The sequence below is a fragment of the Podarcis erhardii genome (assembly GCF_964252035.2).
Source record: "Podarcis erhardii genome assembly, chromosome: 17".
NCBI lineage: Eukaryota > Metazoa > Chordata > Lepidosauria > Squamata > Lacertidae > Podarcis > Podarcis erhardii.
Genome location: NC_138515.1, coordinates 29009841 through 29028022, shown reverse-complemented (window position 1 = coordinate 29028022; position 18182 = coordinate 29009841). Strand labels below are relative to the sequence as shown.

General features: G+C 43.6%; 1 protein-coding gene across 2 annotated transcripts in view; it reads right to left on the bottom strand.

The window, feature by feature from the left end:
* NCBP1 (nuclear cap binding protein subunit 1) overlaps positions 1–18182 on the bottom strand; it is a 31495-nt gene that overhangs the window by 4415 nt on the left and 8898 nt on the right. For both annotated transcript variants that reach the window (XM_081845031.1, XM_081845030.1), the window contains exons 4-20: positions 17497–17653; positions 16571–16678; positions 15114–15235; positions 14367–14436; positions 13528–13743; positions 12021–12118; positions 10815–10878; positions 9424–9534; positions 8649–8713; positions 7257–7319; positions 6781–6855; positions 6047–6150; positions 4604–4726; positions 3934–4036; positions 3145–3238; positions 1195–1298; positions 258–372 (exon numbers count right to left, since the gene is read on the bottom strand). In XM_081845031.1, coding sequence (XP_081701157.1) covers positions 258–372; positions 1195–1298; positions 3145–3238; positions 3934–4036; positions 4604–4726; positions 6047–6150; positions 6781–6855; positions 7257–7319; positions 8649–8713; positions 9424–9534; positions 10815–10878; positions 12021–12118; positions 13528–13743; positions 14367–14436; positions 15114–15235; positions 16571–16678; positions 17497–17653 — 1792 coding nt within the window. The remainder of the gene's footprint in view (positions 1–257; positions 373–1194; positions 1299–3144; positions 3239–3933; positions 4037–4603; positions 4727–6046; positions 6151–6780; positions 6856–7256; positions 7320–8648; positions 8714–9423; positions 9535–10814; positions 10879–12020; positions 12119–13527; positions 13744–14366; positions 14437–15113; positions 15236–16570; positions 16679–17496; positions 17654–18182) is intronic.

Sequence of the window (18182 nt, the reverse complement as noted above, 5' to 3'; positions counted from 1 at the left end):
TGGGTCTACCAATGGCTATTTGCCAGGCTATCCCCCATTTTTCAGAGGCAATGTATCAGATGATGGAGACAAACACAGGATGACGTTTACAGAAGCCTCTAGCTGGCTGCTGCTGAAAACAGAGTGCTGGACTTTTACACAGTATAGCAATTCTTTCATTTTTATTGTTGGTGGAAAAGAGTTACAAGACTGCTGTTTATACACATCTTTACGTCAAGTAACGTTTTTTCCACAGCCCTGGAAAAATGGTTACGTACACGTTTGTGCTGTTTGGCTAATCTCGCTTTGGCCTCCTCTAGCTCCTTTTGGATCATCACCACATGCTTGTTCATCTTACGGATTGTTGAGTGTAAGATTTCCCAGATATAAAACCTAGCAGAGAATGAAACAGATGCTCTAGTTCATACAATATACTTTGGCTCGTTTCAGTCATAATGCTAATGTACACATTGTATATACTCACTTGTAAAGCTGGCTATTAACTGCAAGATACAGGAGGCTGTGGATTAGGAATAAACATTCTGTACCATCAATGGATCTTCCCTACAATTCATTTTAAGGGGCCTTTCATAAATGATGTCTTAGACGTGCATTAAAACCTCGGTTGTTGAACATTATCTGTTCCGGAAGCCCGTTCAGCTTCTGAAATGTTCAACAACTGAGGTGCGGCTTCTGATTGGTTTCAGGAGCTTCCTGTACTCAAGCGGAAGCCGTGTTGGACGTCCAGCTTCCGAAAAATGGTTGAAAGCTGGAGCATTTACTTCTGGGTTTTCGGCGTTTGGGATATGAGGTTTGACTGTACTGTAAACCACATCTCCTGAAGTATCAAGCATGAATGTAACAATTCTGTTTGCAACCTGGAGTGCATTGTACATGTACATGAGAAAGAACCGGCACTGGCTGTGGCCTATTGTCATTCACACACTCTGGCAAATCCAGGTTTGTTGCAGCATAATGTGTGTGCGTTGGGCCCAATGCACCAGGATTTTGCTCCCTGCCATAAACAGAAATGGTTGAATTACCAAAAATTCTGTAATTTCTTCGTGTGAGTTTTGAAAAGCTGAGTGAAAAACTGTTTACCCAATGCAAATATTCTGAGAAAGTTAAAAGGTGATCTGCTGCCAGCATCATTCAAATCACAACCCAAACAATTTAAAGAAAGGGGGTGGAAGAGGGCGATTTACATCTAGTTACCTAGTGAAATCATGAGCCAGCTCTGGAGAGAAAATCCAGTTTGCTACTGCAGCACAATCCACAATCTGGGTGCGAATCATCTTATCCACCAGCACAGCAATCATCTGCGTGAAAAGGGAAGCAAAGGGTTTCTGGATCAGCTTATCAAAAGCAGGTGCTCATTTGCTACTGAGAAGAACAGATTAGGCAAAAGAAGGGCACACCCCTGTCTCTCCTGCTCAACTATCTTATAGTGGTGACAACTCAGGAAGCATAATCTAATGCTGCTTCCTAAATTTTTGAAAGCTATGGTACACTTTTTATTTCTGAAATTTAATTCAGAATAAAAAAAGGTTGCAAAACCAAAACCATGAGATGAGCTTACTCCCCTGTGCTTTGGTGCGAGTCACAAAAGAGAGTTCAAGGTGCGTCACTTAAGAGAGAAGTCTCTGCATTGGGAGGCAATATTAGCTGTGTTATCCCTGCTGCCTGCAATTTAAACCTAAAGGAAACTACACTCCAAGTAACAAAATAGTACCTTTAATTGTTAAATCTGCATGCAGGGTTTATTCCAGCTTAATTGCTGTACAGAAACAGGTGTCTAGGGCACTTTGTCTAATTATTCAAAGATTGGGAATCATTGCTCATGCAGTGATAATGAGCTATCATGAAGCTTACAGGGAAAATACATGTGGAATGCTGTTTAATCCTACAAATAAGGTACAGTGGTACCTCTGGATGCGAATGGGATCCGTTCCAGAGTCCCGTTCACATCCTGAAGCGAACGCAACCCACCTCCGCGCATGATGTCATTTTGACCGTCTGCGCATGTGCGAGCGGCGAAACCTGGAAGTACAGTGGTGCCCCGCAAGACGAACGCCTCGCAAGACGGAAAACCCGCTAGACGAAAGGGTTTTCCGTTTTTCGATGCGCTTCGCAAAACGAATTTCCCTATGGGGTTGCTTCGCAAGACGAAAATGTCTTGCGAGTTCCCGCGGGGTTTTTTCGCTTTTTTTGCCCTTTTCCTAAGCCGCTAAGCCGCTTCTCAGCTGATCGCTAAAAGCCGCTAGACCGCTAATAGCGCTAATCTGCTAAGCTGTCAATGGGCTTGCTTCGCAAGACGAAAAAACCGCTAGACGAAGAGAATCGCGGAACGGATTCTTTTCGTCTTGCGAGGCACCACTGTAACACACTCCGTTACTTCCGGGTCGCCGCAGAGCGCAACCCGAAAATACTCATCCCGAAGCTACTGCAACCCGAGGTATGACTGTATTACCGTATTGACCCGACTATAAGCCACATCCGCAAATAAGCAGCACCTTTAAAATTCATGGCATATTTGCGGGTGCGGCCTGCCTCCTGGCACTACCGCGCTGAATGGGGGACGGCCGGCGCTTTGTGCACTGCTCCCCAAGCCAGTGCTGGCGCTCGGCTCTGAATATAAGCCACACTAATTTTATACGTCATATATCTTATCTCAAATGCATCATCAATACATTCTAATGTACAATCAGTGCAGAGCCTGCAAGAGAAAGTGAACTCCAAAATGGGCAGCAGAAAGCGAAAGGCAACACTGAAATAATCTCCCACGGATTTAGGGCAGGCTTTCTCAACCTCGGCCCTCCAGAAGTTCCGATACCACAATTCCCATCATCCCTGACCACTGGGTCCTGCTAGCTAGGGATCAGGGGAGTTGTAGGCCAAAAACAGCTGGAGGGCAGTGGCGGAGCTTCATGCTCCAGCACCGGGGGGGGGGGGTGGAGAGCAGGCGGGGGCGGGGCGCGCTGCCTGCGGGGGCAGCCGCGCACTCCTCTTCCTCCGTGAGTGCTGGAGGGCCGAGGTTGAGGAAGCCTGATTTAGGGCCTGGTGTGCAGCAGACAAAATTTACACCGAAATCAATTGATGGAACTTAAAAGGTACTTTTTGGATGAGTGGAAAAAGGAGGAAACCTCTAAGTCCATTCACTCTCACCTGTGGATGATTCTTCCACACTTCATACGTAACTCTGAGCACATGCAGCTTCCCTTCATCGCTTTCCGCCAGCGCTTTGAAGACTTCGCGGAATCTTATCAGAACAGGGAAAGATAGCAATGAAAGGCCGTTAAGGGGTAAAGTATATTGCCTGCTCTTTCGTTGGCTGTGACCTGACATTCAAAAGCTGATTGCTGAACAAGGGCTGCAGCTCACTTTGGACCTACAGTTGTTGAGTGGCAAGGCTGAGAGGGTGAGAAGAAAGCTAGATGATTCTGTGCCCTCCTTTTCGAGTCATATAGAGCAGAGTCTCTTTCAGAATGGGAGGAGGCAAGGACTCTGAGCTCTGACAGTCTCCCACAGGGATCCAACATGCGCTTGCTGTTGTCAACCAACAAGGTGATTTGGGGGAACACTCCACCTCATCTCAAGCATCTCCTCCGCAGCCCGCCTGCTGGTTACAAGTAAAATAAGATAGCGCAGCAGTGATAGCTTGTCTGTTACCAGGAGTACCGCACAAGGGCAGATAGCCCTGCTAACCAAGGTGCCCATAGGTTCAGCTGACTGATAGCATGATAGAAAAAGCAATATGCATCTCATCTCTCCCTACAAGTAAACAATAATGATAAATACTTTAATCGAAGGTTTTTGCTAAACTGTCTTGCAGTTTCTGCCTTGTGAATCAATTTCAGGCAGGCTCTTCATAAAGTAAGAAACAATTAAAACTGGTTATATGAGCCAGTAGCAGTGTGTTATTGATAGCACTGGCAACTTTGTGGTTATACTTACCTTCCCAGAGCACTGAAGGAGTGACTGAATGACTTTGCGGCCAAATGCAGCAGTGTCTGCACAAACACCTCTATTTTTAAAGGATTAAAAGAGAAGCCTTCATCTGGGGAAAAAAAGTTACATTTGAGTCAGTACTTCCAGTACAGCCTTTGATTCAGCACCCACATTTTTCTGCCTTAAAAAAAAAAAGTCTATGCCTAAGGCAAGTATGATCTCTCTCTGTGTGTAACTAAGCCTAAGTGTGTGCACATGAAACCAAAGAGTAGCCATTTTCTTCCCCAATTTTTCTCCGCTTCTGTTTTCGTCTCTTGTGCCATTCTTTGTAAAGCACCAAATACAGATGTTGCTATATAAACAACAGCCATTGCGCAACGCTAAACTGTTGTGTGTATGAGGCAGAGAGCGGATGACTGGTGGGGTCAGCTGTCCAAAGAAAGTCAAAAATTCCATGGGAGGGTCATTCCATATCAAGTGATCCATCTTTTTTACCTCATGTCATCCATCCAGTTTCCTTAATATATTGTACACTTGTTGAATGATGGAAACTAAGTTTAAATCTATGCATTCAGAGAAGACGACGTTGCAAAGTAGCACTTCTACAGAGCAATGAAATAAGCTTAAATACAGAAAGAACTAGGAGCACCTGACTACAGCTATCAGAAGTTCTTACCATCATCATCATCCTGATTAGGGTTGGGCACATCCTTCAAAATGGTGAAAATCTCATCGTTACTGGCTTTGTTTTTAATGGCGATGTTTAAGCAGAGCGCAACGTTGTATCCTGGAAGAGACTCTACAAATAAACAAAGAAGCAAAGTTACCTTTAGTTTTTTTAAAAAAGCCCTATTTCCTCATAAAAGCCAAGACAGAAGAAACACCATTCTTTGGAAGTCATCATCTTGCAGACTTCCAGGTCATGTAATGAGTAGAATGAACAACCAAGTCAAACTTCACCCTCCTTCTTTCTTCCACCAGCCTAGATGTTAAGTTTTAAAACTTGTTAAGAATGAACACACTGTTCATTCCAGAGTTGCCTGCACACTAATAGGCTGGCCTGGTTTTCTGCACAGCAGTTTGCCAGGCTCCTTGAACTCTTTTGAGGAGCTCCAAATATAAAAACTGAACAGGAAATTGACAAATACAGTAGCACCTTGGGTTCACGAAGACCTTGGTAACTTGGATGTTTTGGCTCCCAAATGCCGAAAACCTGGAAGTGTTTTCAAAAGTTTTTCGGAAGCTGAACGTCCGACGCGGCTTCTGCTTGCGTGCAGGAAGCTCCTGCAGCCAATTGGAAGCTGCGCCTTGGTTTTTGAACATTTTGGAAGTCAAACGGACTTCCGGAATGGATTACGTTTAAGAACCAAGGTACGAGTGTACATCTTTAGGGGCACCTTCTGCTATCATATTGTTGAAGCAAAGCAGATGTGGACCCGGATTGTAGATTAGGAACTGCTTGTAGGCTGTTCTGGACCTTTTAGAGCAGCGGTTCTCAACCTGTGGGTCCCCAGATGTTGTTGGACTACAACTCCCATCATCCCTGAGATCTGGCTTTGCTAGCTGGGGGTGATGGGAGTTGTAGTTCAACATCTGGGGACCCACAGGTTGAGAAAGGCTGTTTTAGAGGAAGCTCAGGCTATTAGTATAACAAAACAAACAGGGCTAAAAAATTTCCTAGTTCTCTTGTAACCCTTACAACATTCCATCCTTATTCTCATACTGCAGATGGAGGCTGTAGCTTTGAGAGAGCTGCTTGCTCAAGAATGCCTGTTGAGTCTATGGAAGGGGCCAAATTTGAACCAGGACCCCACCTCAATCCATAGCTCAGCCTCTCACCCACTAGACTACACCAGCTCCCCAAAGACAGATTCAACAAAACTAGTCTAACTATTTAAAAATAGTTTAGAACTAACTCAGTTATTTATTTATTTATTTATTTAGTTAGTTAGTTAGTTAGTTAGTTATTTAGAACTAACTCAGTTGGTCTTTAAGGTGCTACTGGAAGGAATTTTTTTATTTTGTTTTGACCATGGCAGACCAACACGGCTACCTATCTGTAACTGTATTTAAAAATAGAAAGAAAACACTGCAGAAAGTGCATAACCCATATACATACTGTTGCTTTCATCTCCGTATTTATAAATACATGCTGGATTTGCAGGAGTTAGGACTGAAAACGTAGCAGGAACAATATCCACTATTCGTTGGTGGTAGGAAAGCCTAGAAGAGAAAAAAAAGATTTTGCATAAGATGAAGAAGTGATACTCCTATCATGATACAGGTCTATGGACAAAACCCAGCCAAGCATGAACCCTTACTCAGCCTCAGTGAATGCAGATTATAAATCTAGATATGGCAAAATCAAAGTCTATGCTTTACACTGAAACAGGAAAGGAATAGTCCAAAGTACAATTATGCCCCTTACACAGAAGTCAGCTCCACTGATCTGAATAGAAGTTACTTCCCAGTAACTATTTAGGATCATTTATTTGTATGCTCAATTGTTTTCCATTTAGTCAATTTTGTTTTTGTTGTTTGATCATTAGACATTACAAAACAAGGAATTAAACTGAGGAATCTAAACTTGGAGAATTAAAAATAATAATTCAAAAGCACTATTTTTATTTACTGAATTTTCTCCCAGCAGAATACTTCCAACCATCCAGATGATGTCTTAACTCATAATGGGTAAGTGCCCTATTCCTGGACAAACATACAAAGACTAAGCAAATACTATTGAAGTGGGAGCTGATATTATTTCTTCCTCACTTTAGCAACTGCATTAAGTTGGAAAAATAGGCTATATCTATTAGAATACTACCCCTTCTGCAGTTCTGATGCCTCACTCACCTCATACATTTTTCCAAAACTTCTCTTACGAATTTAGGTCTGGGTTTGTCAAGGTCCTCAGAAAGACAATCTGACCTATCATTGGAACAAAATTGTGCAATTGCCATTACCCAGAGAAGCATATAAAGGCTTATTTGTCTAATATGCACTGATTTAGGAAGCTTCAATCTTCAATGTTGTGCTTCTTTGGCTCTCTGCATTGTCAGAGCCACCAGGAAGCAAATTCATACAGTACTGGAGGTTACAGTTTAAGGCAGCAAAGCTTACATAATTTCACATAATGACATTTTAAACCACAGATACCTGTGGGCTATCTAGTCTTGCACAGAAATCATTGAAAATATATCACGTTTGTAATTTGACATTTGCAGAATTTAGCACCATTTGGATATTTCAGAAGGAGATAATAAGAATCACTGAAAAATTACAAAAGCATATGTGAAAGCAATTGAGAAACTAACAAGAAATAAACTTACCAGTCTTCCCAGCTCCAACGGAATTCAAAATTATTCAAATGGTGCGAAAACCAATTAATGAACCTTCATGAAAAAAGAAGGAAACTTTCACAAACTCCCAGAAGACCAAACCACAGCCATTCACAGTGACATTATTCACGCTATATCCTAGCCATTACAAAGAATGCCACAACCCATTTTGTTGATTCTTGGAAATACTGGTTATGAAGAGCATGTAAATACAGAACTCTTAAAAAATTAACATTAAGGTGCAGAATGCCCAAAGCTGTCAGATAACTGGATCTTCTGCAAGTTCTAATTATCTTTGAAGTTAGTAAAACAAGCTAATTATATAGTCATACCTCTCGTTGTGTTTGCTTCACATTGCGGTTTTTCGGGTTGCGAATGCAGCAAACCCGGAAGTGTATACTTCCGGGTTTCCCCATGCGCGCATGCGCAGAAGCATTCTTCACGTTTCACACATGCGCAGAAGCACTCTATTTGTGCAGAAGAGCTACGCTAGTTGCAGACTTTTCGGGGTGCAAATAGCACCCCAGAATGGATTGTGTCTGCAGCTAGAGGTACCACTGTAGTTCAGATATGGACACTTCAGATAATAGTTTTGTATGTAATACTTGAAGCGTATTTTCAGGTGTTCCTGGCTCGTCTTCCAAGCTAAGATGTACTTGGCTACCCCCACTCGTTGATAATCACTGTGACCATAAAACAGGAAACAACAGCTATACATTTATTCAGTTCAAATAAGCTGATGCCACAGAAACCCACCTGTCAGTAATCACACAACTAAAAAATGGAGTTAACTTTTTATTAGTACAAAAACACGATCTGCACAGACTTTGTTGAGTTTCAGGCCTAGTGAGCAGAGCGGCTTGTTCCCTGCGTCCTTCCTTCATGAAAATTGCCAAGACTGAAAGTCCCTGCCTTCTCACAGCTGTCTTAAGTCTCCTGCTCTCCAGTGCTTTCCCGAAGCAATCGGAGACGGCATCAGCATGCAGCCAATTTCTCCTCTGCCCTTTTCATGCCTCTTCTGGTTCTGGGAGTCGGGGAGAGGGCAGACACCTATAACTCTTCACCAGCCTGACTCATCTCTGCATCTTGGCCTCCCTCTTTCCACTCTCCTCCTCCTTCAGTTTCTGCCTGATTCTGGACTTCCGCCTGCTAGACTCTCCCAGCTCACTAAGCCCTGTTACCTCTTCAGCTTCCAACACCTCTTCCTCCCGGTCTTCTCCCTCTGACCACTCACCGTTGTCCCCCCACCCCACCCCAGGTTCTGAGCCTTCTTCCCTTGCTTGATTCCTCCCACCATTCCTCTGCATCCAACCGCTCCGTGACATCTGATGAAACCTGCTTCACAAACTTCTTAGAAATCTAAAGGTAAGTGCACTTACTTACCTGTCTATGCAAGTAGTGTTCATTGTATCCAAGCGCATGTACAGCATTTCTGTGGCTTGTGCAAGCTGCAAGATTCCATTTAAGGGATAATATGGATGAACCTTTAACTCTCCCTTTGTTAAGAGAGAAACTGTGCGCACCCAAACCTAGAGTTCTAGGCTACTGAATCAGACTCAAATCAAGTACAGTGGAACCTCAGTTCTCGAACGTCTCAGTTGACGAATATTTGGGAACCCAAACGCCGAAAACCCGGAAGTAAACACTTCCGTTTTCGAACACACCTTGGAAGTTGAATGACTTCCGCTACGTGTTTTTCAATTTTCTCAACTGAATTTGCTGACAGCCCTTTGCGCCTCGGTTGTTGAACGTTTTGGAAGTTGAACGGTCTGCTGGAACAGATTACGTTCGACAACCGAGATTCCAGTGTATCTTGGATTTAGACACTTTAAGAGGCAGGGCAATATTTTATTAGCCATGTAAAATTATTATAAATGTTATTTTAATTCATTACCTTCCCTTCACCCTAAGGCCTCAGGGCAGCCTACAACCATTACACTTCTGAGCAGCCTTCCTATTTTTGCCTGATGAATAAGATTGGCTACCAATGAAAACGTTTTTAATCACAACTTTCATTTCAGCGATTACTCAACATAACCTGCATCTGCAACCAACCGACTTCTAATACAACTGTGAACAGTAATACATAATGCATTAACATTTTTTCCTACAAAAAAATGTGCTAACTGATATCAGAGTTGTTGAGAAGAAAGGATACAACTTGGGGTAAGGAGCCGGGCTGAAGTTTGCAAAGTTCAATAAGGAGTGTTGTGTACATGACCTCAGTGTGTGGTGGAATAGGAAGCTGAAACAGCTCGGCAAAGATTACCTGGGGGGGAAAACATGACACAGATACAATGAACTGTATACCTGTCTTATCTGAACTGATATCAGAAGGCATTATTAGTATTAAGTCTGGCAACTGTTGGGGTATAGTGGTGAAATGACCCTTCTTATGCTCTAAGAACAACAACAGCAGCAGAAATAACAATTCGTTGATACGCTGCCCACCTGACTAGCTTGCCCCAGCCACTCGGGGCGGCTTCCAGCAAATTAAAACATCAAACACAGGAAAATATCAAACATTAAAAACTTCCCGACACAGGGCTGCCTTCAGATGTCTTCTAAAATCCAGATACAGTGGTGCCTCGCAAGACGAAATTAATCCATTCCGCGAGTCTCTTCGTCTTGCGGTTTTTTCGTCTTGCGAAGCACGGCTATTAGCAGCTTATCGGCTTAGCGGATAAGCAGATAAACGGCTTAGCGGCTTAGAAAAAGGGGGGGAGGGGAAAAAACCCGCAGGAACTCGCAAGACATGGGAAATTCATTTTGCGAAGCACCTCCAAAACGGAAAACCCTTTCGTCTAGCGGGTTTTCCGTATTGCAAGGCATTCGTCTTGCGGGGCACCACTGTAGTTGTTTATTTCCTTAACATCTGATGGTAGGAGAAGGCCCTCTGCCTGGTTCCCAGTAGCCTCACTTCTCGCAGTGAGGGACCTGCCAGAAGGCCCTCAGAGCTGGACCTCTGTGTGTGGGCTGAACAATGGGGGTGGAGACACTCCTTCAGGTATACTGGGCCGAGGCCGTTTAGGGCTTTAAAGGTCAGCACCAACACTTTGCACAAATAAGCACAAACTTGCATATTTATTAAATTTATTTCCTGCCTTTCCTCCAAGGTCTAATGCCCCCATTTTATCCTCACCACTGCCCTGTGAGGCAAGTTTGGCTGAGTGAGAGGGACTGACCCCAAGGGCACCCAATAAGCTGGAATGTTAAGTTGGGGCTTGAAATTAGCCTTAGGTCAATTGCTCTAACCACTATCCTCAGCATTTATATATTCTATAAATTGCCCAGTGTGGCTGGGGAAACCCAGCCAGATGGACAGGGTGTAAATAAAACAACAACAATTTAGCCAGATACAGTTCATCAGTATTTAACATATTTATTTATATATGAGGTTTGACGCAGATTCAACCTCCTTTTCTGCATAGCTAGGGTTTGTTTGTTTTTTTGCAAATGAATCTGGGTAAATTATAATAGAGTTTACAGCATAGCAAGTAAAGGCATTTTGAAAGAGGAAAAAGATAAATATGGTAAAGAGATGCATACCTCAACTATGTGGTAGTTCAGGGGGATCTTGTTATTCCCTGGGTAGCTCAGTAACTGAGCAGCACTAGAGGAAAAGGTAGACTCAGTGATTCAAAGAATGCAAATACAGAAAAAGGTCAGTTAGGAAGCAAAGTGAAGCCTTGCTAAAGAACAGACTGTCAGTTAAGTGCATGTGTATCAATTCACATGCAGCTGGCACTAAAGTGACAGTAAGACTCATAAGCATAGCAAAAGGACTATGCAAACTGAAAATGACTCCAAGTATCTCCTCAAAACCCACCATAAGCTCTTGATTGACTAGAATGAGAGATCCATGTGCCATTATTACAGAAACTGCAAGAACAGAGGTGTGGATGTTGAAAGCGTTATTTTGTGAACTTATTGTCAAGACACAATCTGACAAAGAGCATTTCGCGCCCAAGTAGACAGCAGCAATTCTCTAGGATGCTAAGTGTGTTCCTTTGCAGCTACCCAACTCTAAAATCATATCCCTCCTGGATACATCAGTGACTCACGCCATTTTTACAGTTCCTCAATTCTACCTTTGCATTTGAAAGCAGTCAAAATTAGAGGGGAGGTTCTCCTTCCAGCCTAAATCTGAGGTGACTCAAAAAGGAGTAACCCCAGAAGTGTTTTGTCCTTTCAGGGGACTGTATCCCAGGAGGCCATCTGTTCGCAGTTTGTTTTCAACCACCCATCTGGCAACTGGAAATTTTATTTCAGGAGATATTTTACCCTGATCACTTTTCATGATGAAGAATTCCTTGTAGGGTTTCATTTCAAAGTTTGAGCCATTTGGGATTTTTGGTAGGTCACTGTCTGCCAGACAGGAAAGATAGCTTGTTTCCCTTTATCAGATAATAGATCTTATTTTTATCAAAGGTTTGTAATATACGGCACTTGTGAAAGGGGTGGCTTAGGCGGTGGCAAGAGGTTGTGTGGAGACACTGTGAAATATAACTTTTCCAGATCAGTGCAATTTGCAGAAATTTGAGGCACATGCAGCTGAAGAGTTTGAGGTTTTCACAGCAGAAATTGGATGAAGAGGCAAGCTGCTTTTAAAATGAATTGGTGAATTGCAGCCATCCTCACCTCACGAGCAAATATGCTCTTTAGCCACACTCAGAAAACAGTGCTGTCGGGTAGGTAGAAAACAAAGGTCTTTTGATCTCCTAATGGTTGCCCTGCATGAAAAGTAACTCCTACCATGTCTTCCTTTCTTTCCAGTGTGATTTAATGATGCAGTGAAGATTTTCCTCTATCACAAATCTTTCAGCGGAATGACTGCCAGGCATAACAGGACCCTGTTGAAGGAATTAAGAAACAGCAGAAGTGATATAACATAAAAGTCCATTTTAAACAAAATAAATGACAAAGTTTGGCTGCATTACTGGCACTATAGCTTTGACAATAGTTATAACACAATACAATTTATTCTTTCTAGGGGCTTTAACATTCGCAAGCAATTTCAAAATGCTAAAAACTATTTTTCCCCGTAATAAATTTTGCTGCTGTTAAAAACAGGTCAGGATTCAAAGAACTGTGAAACAAGTTCCATGACCTCAAGGAAACTTTAGATCCTTTATTCTTTTTTGAGTAGCCCCCTATGGCCTACGAAAAGCAACTTTTGAAACAAAAGTTTCAAAAATATATTTGTTTGTCATGAGCAGGTTGGGACAGGTTATGCCCTGAAGAAATCACTTGACTACTGCAAGCCTCTAGTGTTGGTCTACACAACTCTTTGTCTAAAACTGTCCAGGACCCAAAGAAACTGCAAAAACCAAATTTTTAGAAGGGAGAGAAGACAATACTTTGTACCCCCATTATAAAGTCTCTCTCTTATAGTCAGGGACTGCAATGAATTAAATGAACACCCCCACCCCCCGGATTTAAACTGTAGGCACACTTCATGCTTGCAAATAATTAATAATAATTTACTTGTACCCTGTCCAACTGAATGGGTTGCCGCAACCACTCTAGTTGGCTTCCAGCAGAATATAAAAGAACACAGCAAAACATCAGACATTAAAAGCTTACCGTTACAGGGCTACCTTAGATGTCTACGGAAAGTTGTTGATCTCTTTGACATCTGCTGGGCGGGAGGGCATCCCACAGGGAGGGCACAACTACCGAGAAGGCCCTCTGCCTGGTTCCCTGTAACTACACTTCTCGCAATGAGGGAACCGCTAGGCGGCCCTCAGGGAGCTGAATGATGGGGATGGAGATGTTCCTTCAGATATTCAGGGCTGAAGCCATTTAGGGCTTTAAAGATCAACACCAACACTCTGAATTGTGCTGGGAAATGCACTGAGAGCCAATGTAGATCCTTTAAGACCGGTTTCATATGGTCTCAGCGGCCACTCCCAGTCACCAGTCTAGTTGCCACATTCTGGATTAGTTGTAGTTTCCGAGTCACCTTCAAAGGTAGCCCCATGTAGAGCGCATTGCAGTAGTCCAAGCAGGATTAATCTGGGGCAGATAGGATCTCAACTGGCATACCAGAGGGAGCTGGACACAGAATTGACCTGCGCCTCCATGGACAGCTGTGAGTCCAGAATGACCCTAAGGCTGTGCACCTGGTTCTTTAGTTACCCCATTCAGGACCAGGGAGCCCCCCACACCTGTCTGCCCCGTCCCCCAAAAACAGTGCTTCTGTCTTGTCGTGATTTAGCCTCAATCCGTTAACCACCATCCGTACATACACGCAACTCACCTCGGGATCATCAGTGTAGTCAAACATTCTGAAGATAACTCTGGGCATTGGGTAAATGGAGTCTTCGGTGTGAGGTGGCGGAGTGAAGGGAGGCAGATTGTGCTGCAGTGCCTCGCAGAGCACGTTGTCAAAAGCAAGGTATGGCCTTGGGATGTGCCTTTCTTGCCAGCGGTCTTTCTTCAGCTTCTGAACCTGAGCCCACAGGCAATCCAAGTACTGAAAAACAAAAGTGCCCATCATGCAGGAAGACGCCCGTTGCCAACAGAGTGGCATTTCTTCTTCCATCCACTCCACTGCCCGACTTGGAAGCCAACTCTCCATCCATCCCCGCAAACGTCCTTTTGCCCTCTGCTGCTGTTAGTGCCTCAGGAAGGAAAGCAGAGGTGGCTAGCCTGTGGGGCTTCAGAACTGGTTTGACTGTAACTCCCATCAGGCTCAGCCAACACAGTCAATGTTCAGGGGTGATGGGACTTGTAGTCTGGCAACATCTGGAGTGCCACGGTTTAGCCCCCACCCCCTTGATCTAAAGAACCACATAAGTAAGATGACATGGATTTGAAAACAGCAGTCCACAGTGTCGCATGACAATTTTCTTTTTTAAAAAACCGAGGACTTTATTTGAGGCCTACTGGGTGCCAACATTTCTTCTTGTTGCCAGATAAAAACATCTTTTTTTTTCCCAGGGTTTATAATGTATTGATTTTTAAAATGCGCTCAATTAGTATTTTATCTTGGACTTGTAAACCACACTGCAAGCTCTACAAAGGACAATATATTTTAAATAAAATTATTCAGATATATGTGGTGACATGTACTCAAGACTCCTTGCCACGTTTTACCTCTTCTTGTGGATGTGGTTTATCAGCAGACCAAACTTGCAGCATTGGTACGTGAATCTTTTGACGCCGTCTGAAATAGAGTGAGAGGAGATATAAAAGTTACTCAGATAAGCAAGCATGACCGATAGAGGGGTGGGCTTGTTGCCAGAGTATGGTTAGGTATGCATTTTCAATTATCCAATTCCCAGCTCAGTTTTTTCCCCCTTTTTCTTTTTTGTGTGAGTTTATGGGGCTTTTGAAAAGAAAGTCAAGTCAAGACCTAAGAGCACACACTTTTAAAGCTACATGATAACCGTGATGACTTCAGTACAATTCAAAAAACAAAATCTAATAAAGTTCTAGGGCCTGGGTTCCCAAAGTGTGGTCCGTGAGCTTCGTTCAGGTGGCCTATGACGCGTCTGTGGATTTGTCTTTGAGGAGAAGGTGGCATGGTACTGAACCCAGTTCCTAACCATCTGGGTTGCTTGTTAATGTTTTAAGTGTTTTGTCTGGGATTCAGGAAGCAGAGAGCCTGCTTCTTAGCTCTTTCTTCCTCTGAATCTTGGTGCAGTCCGATAATCTTCTGTCCCAGACTGGTTGGACATAAGGAGTGATGACAGTTGTAGTACTTTGCAAGGTAAGGTGTCCTGTGTCCCCCCCTTAGGGGCAGGGGGAGAGAAGGGCGGGGACAGAGACTGTGATAAAACAAATACTTTATTCTACTCTGCTATCTAATAAGGCAAAGCAGATTGGTTACTGTTCTCTTACTTCAGGTAGCTTTCAACCTGGGACAAGATGCGGTCCATCTCAGCATCCTTCTTCTCATACAACTCCTTCCCCACCCAAGGTAAGGATGAGAGAAAAGCATACACATACCAGTCACAGCGTACCTGTGGCAAACAGAAGTGATGATAATGTTCAGGCGCATAAAAGGAACAAGGGCAAGGGGCTTGTATTCCGATATAATGCTTGAAGCACAAATCATCATCATCAAGAAGAAGAAGAGGAGGAGGAGTTTGGACTTGATATCCCGCCTTTCACTCCCCTTAAGGAGTCTCAAAGCGGCTAACATTCTCCTTTCCCTTCCTCCCCCACAACAAACACTCTGTGAGGTGAGTGGGGCTGAGAGACTTCAGAGAAGTGTGACTGGCCCAAGGTCACCCAGCAGCTGCATGCGGAGGAGCGGGGAAGCGAACCCGGTTCACCAGATTACGAGTCCGACGCTCTTAACCGCTACACCACGCAGGCTCTCTCAAACACAACAGGCCAATTTCCATAAACAGCTGTCTAAATATCTGTAACTAGACTGCTAAACAAAGAGGGCAAATTCTCAAAAGGTTGTTCATACATCATACTGGTTGCATAAGCATTTATTTAAGTTCTGCTTTAATTGACCACATCTTTCCTCCAATTTTATTTAGGACGTACCCTCACTTTCCCTAGATCACCTGAGGCCTGGAAAATGTCCAATCTTGCCAGTAGTTGGCAGAAATCACCCCACAAATCTAGATATTTTAAACACTGATTCTAAAACTATAACAATATGAAAACAGCTGCAGAAAAAATGCAGAAGATGAACAAGCCAAAGAACGGAAAGGCCATATAGCTCAGTGACAGAGCACATACCGTAATGCTGTAGAGATGTCAGTGGGTGTGCGCAAGATGATCTAGCCTAGAAGTAAGCAATTGGTGTTTCCCCAACCCAAATCCAGTTATTTGGTCTCCTAAGGCAAAGTTTAATATGAATAAACAGTGTTTCTGGTAAACGCACTAGCAGGATGTTCTGGTGATATGTGATGGGTTCTCTGATCACGTGTTTGTGTCCAGGCCTCCTAAAGGGTAAATTCCCATCCCTGACAATTTGACATTTCAGTGTCTGTTCTATTCAAGGAGCTTCAAATCCCAAACCTGAATTAGGGTTGGGTCTAGCAGCTTGGAATTATAGATCATTCAAGAATCCTGATGGAAAGTTTCTGACTGTGTTGCAGCATTCTTTTTCTCAGGCTTCCTCAACCTCGGCCCTCCAGGTGTTTTGAGACTACAATTCCCAGCATTCCTGACCACTGGTTCTGCTAGCTAGGGATCATGGGAGTTGTAGGCCAAAAAAAAAAAAAAAAAAACACCATCAGGAGGGCCGAGGCTGAGGAAGCCTGCTTTTTCTTCTTCCAAAGGCAGGCATCTTAAAAGCAAAATCATCAATGGAACAAAAGAATGTCTTTGCTTACCTGAGGTACATCCTCCTCCTGAGTCACAGCAACGAAATTTTCAAACATGGCCACCATTGATGGGGCAGCTATTACATGACAATTCACAAGATCAGACAGAAAACGGACCTAGAGAAAGAGAAGGGGGAGCTGGGAGTTTACTTGTGGTGAGAATGGAATCTGCTTTGGGATCCTCCCTCAGCCGATAGAGAAAAGCAGGCTCTCCAAAAATCAGAGTCCCACTGTGACTGCACTACCATCTGCCCTTGGTGAGGGAGCAGGAGAGGAAGCACACGAGACCATGGCCCAACCTTATCATCGGCTGGAATCCCTTAAAAAGGCAGCAGCAAGACAGAAAATGAAAAAGCTTCACCTGTGAGTTGTAAATTACAGTTGTACCTTGGATCCCAAACGCCTTGTGAGTCGAATGTTTTGGCTCCTGAACGCTGCAAACCCAGAAGTGAGTGTTCCGGTTTGTGAACGTTCTTTGGAAGCCGAATGTCTGACATGGCTTCCGATTGGCTGCAGGAAGCTCCTGCAGCCAATCAGAAGCCGCGCCTTGGTTGTTGAACGTTTTCGGAAGTCGAACAGACTTCTGGAACAGATTCCATTCGACAACCAAGGTACGACTGTATTAAAAAGATGCAGTGAATAAGAAAAAAATCTACCTGCTGGATCTTAATCCTTTGTGTGCCATCAGCGTAATGAGGATCCTGCAGCCTGCAGAGGATGCTCTCTGAACAAGCACTAAAATCACACAACATGCCATGCCACTAGCACTGCAGTAAAGCTACAAATAGATGGGCAGGTGTGGGTTTGGATGGGTGCATTGGGGAGAAAATGAGACTGAATTTTCCACAACTGCACCCTGCAAGATGAAAGGTAAGCCCTTCAGATTCACTGGAAAGGAAACTAAATAAAGGCTGTAAGATGCAAAAGGAACTTACTAAAACCACAGCTTCATTATACATGTTGACTTTGAAACACTCTTTGAGTTGACGTATCATGGCTTCTACAAACTCTCCGCCAAAGTTGTAGTTCCTTGCGTTCAGCAGGCCGACTAAAGTAGTGTAAACCGTCAGCTTTATGGGTAACAAACGTGCACTGATTTTTTTTCCCATTGAGGAGGAGACACAAACACCAGGCATTAATTCAGATTGCAAACATTGGGTTATCGTTCTTCAACATGGCAAATTCAAACCGTTAGGTGGGATACAGATATTTTTTGAACTCAAGAATCTATATCCTAGAACAAAGTGAGAAAAGGCTCTGCTTGGATTTGACTTATTTTTCAAACTCTCCTTGGAAAACTAGAATAAAATACATATAAATTATGCAACATGATCTACTGTGTTTTTTCCTCTTAGGGTGAAATTCAACATAGAACTAAGGAGATCATACCACAGCGCAAGTATTTCTGCTTGCCCAATGGGATGATCTCCCCACTCCTCTCCCTGAATATTATTGGGGGGGGGGGAATCTCCCGACCCTCCAGAGCAGATTTGGGGGAGGAAGCTCCTTTGCAATATCAGGAGTCCTTGTGCCGTCTTCCGCTAGCAGAATGGGGCAGCTGAGCCCGGCCTTTAGTTCAGCTCCACTGTATAGTAGCAGTGTCTCTCCTTGTACTGCAGGG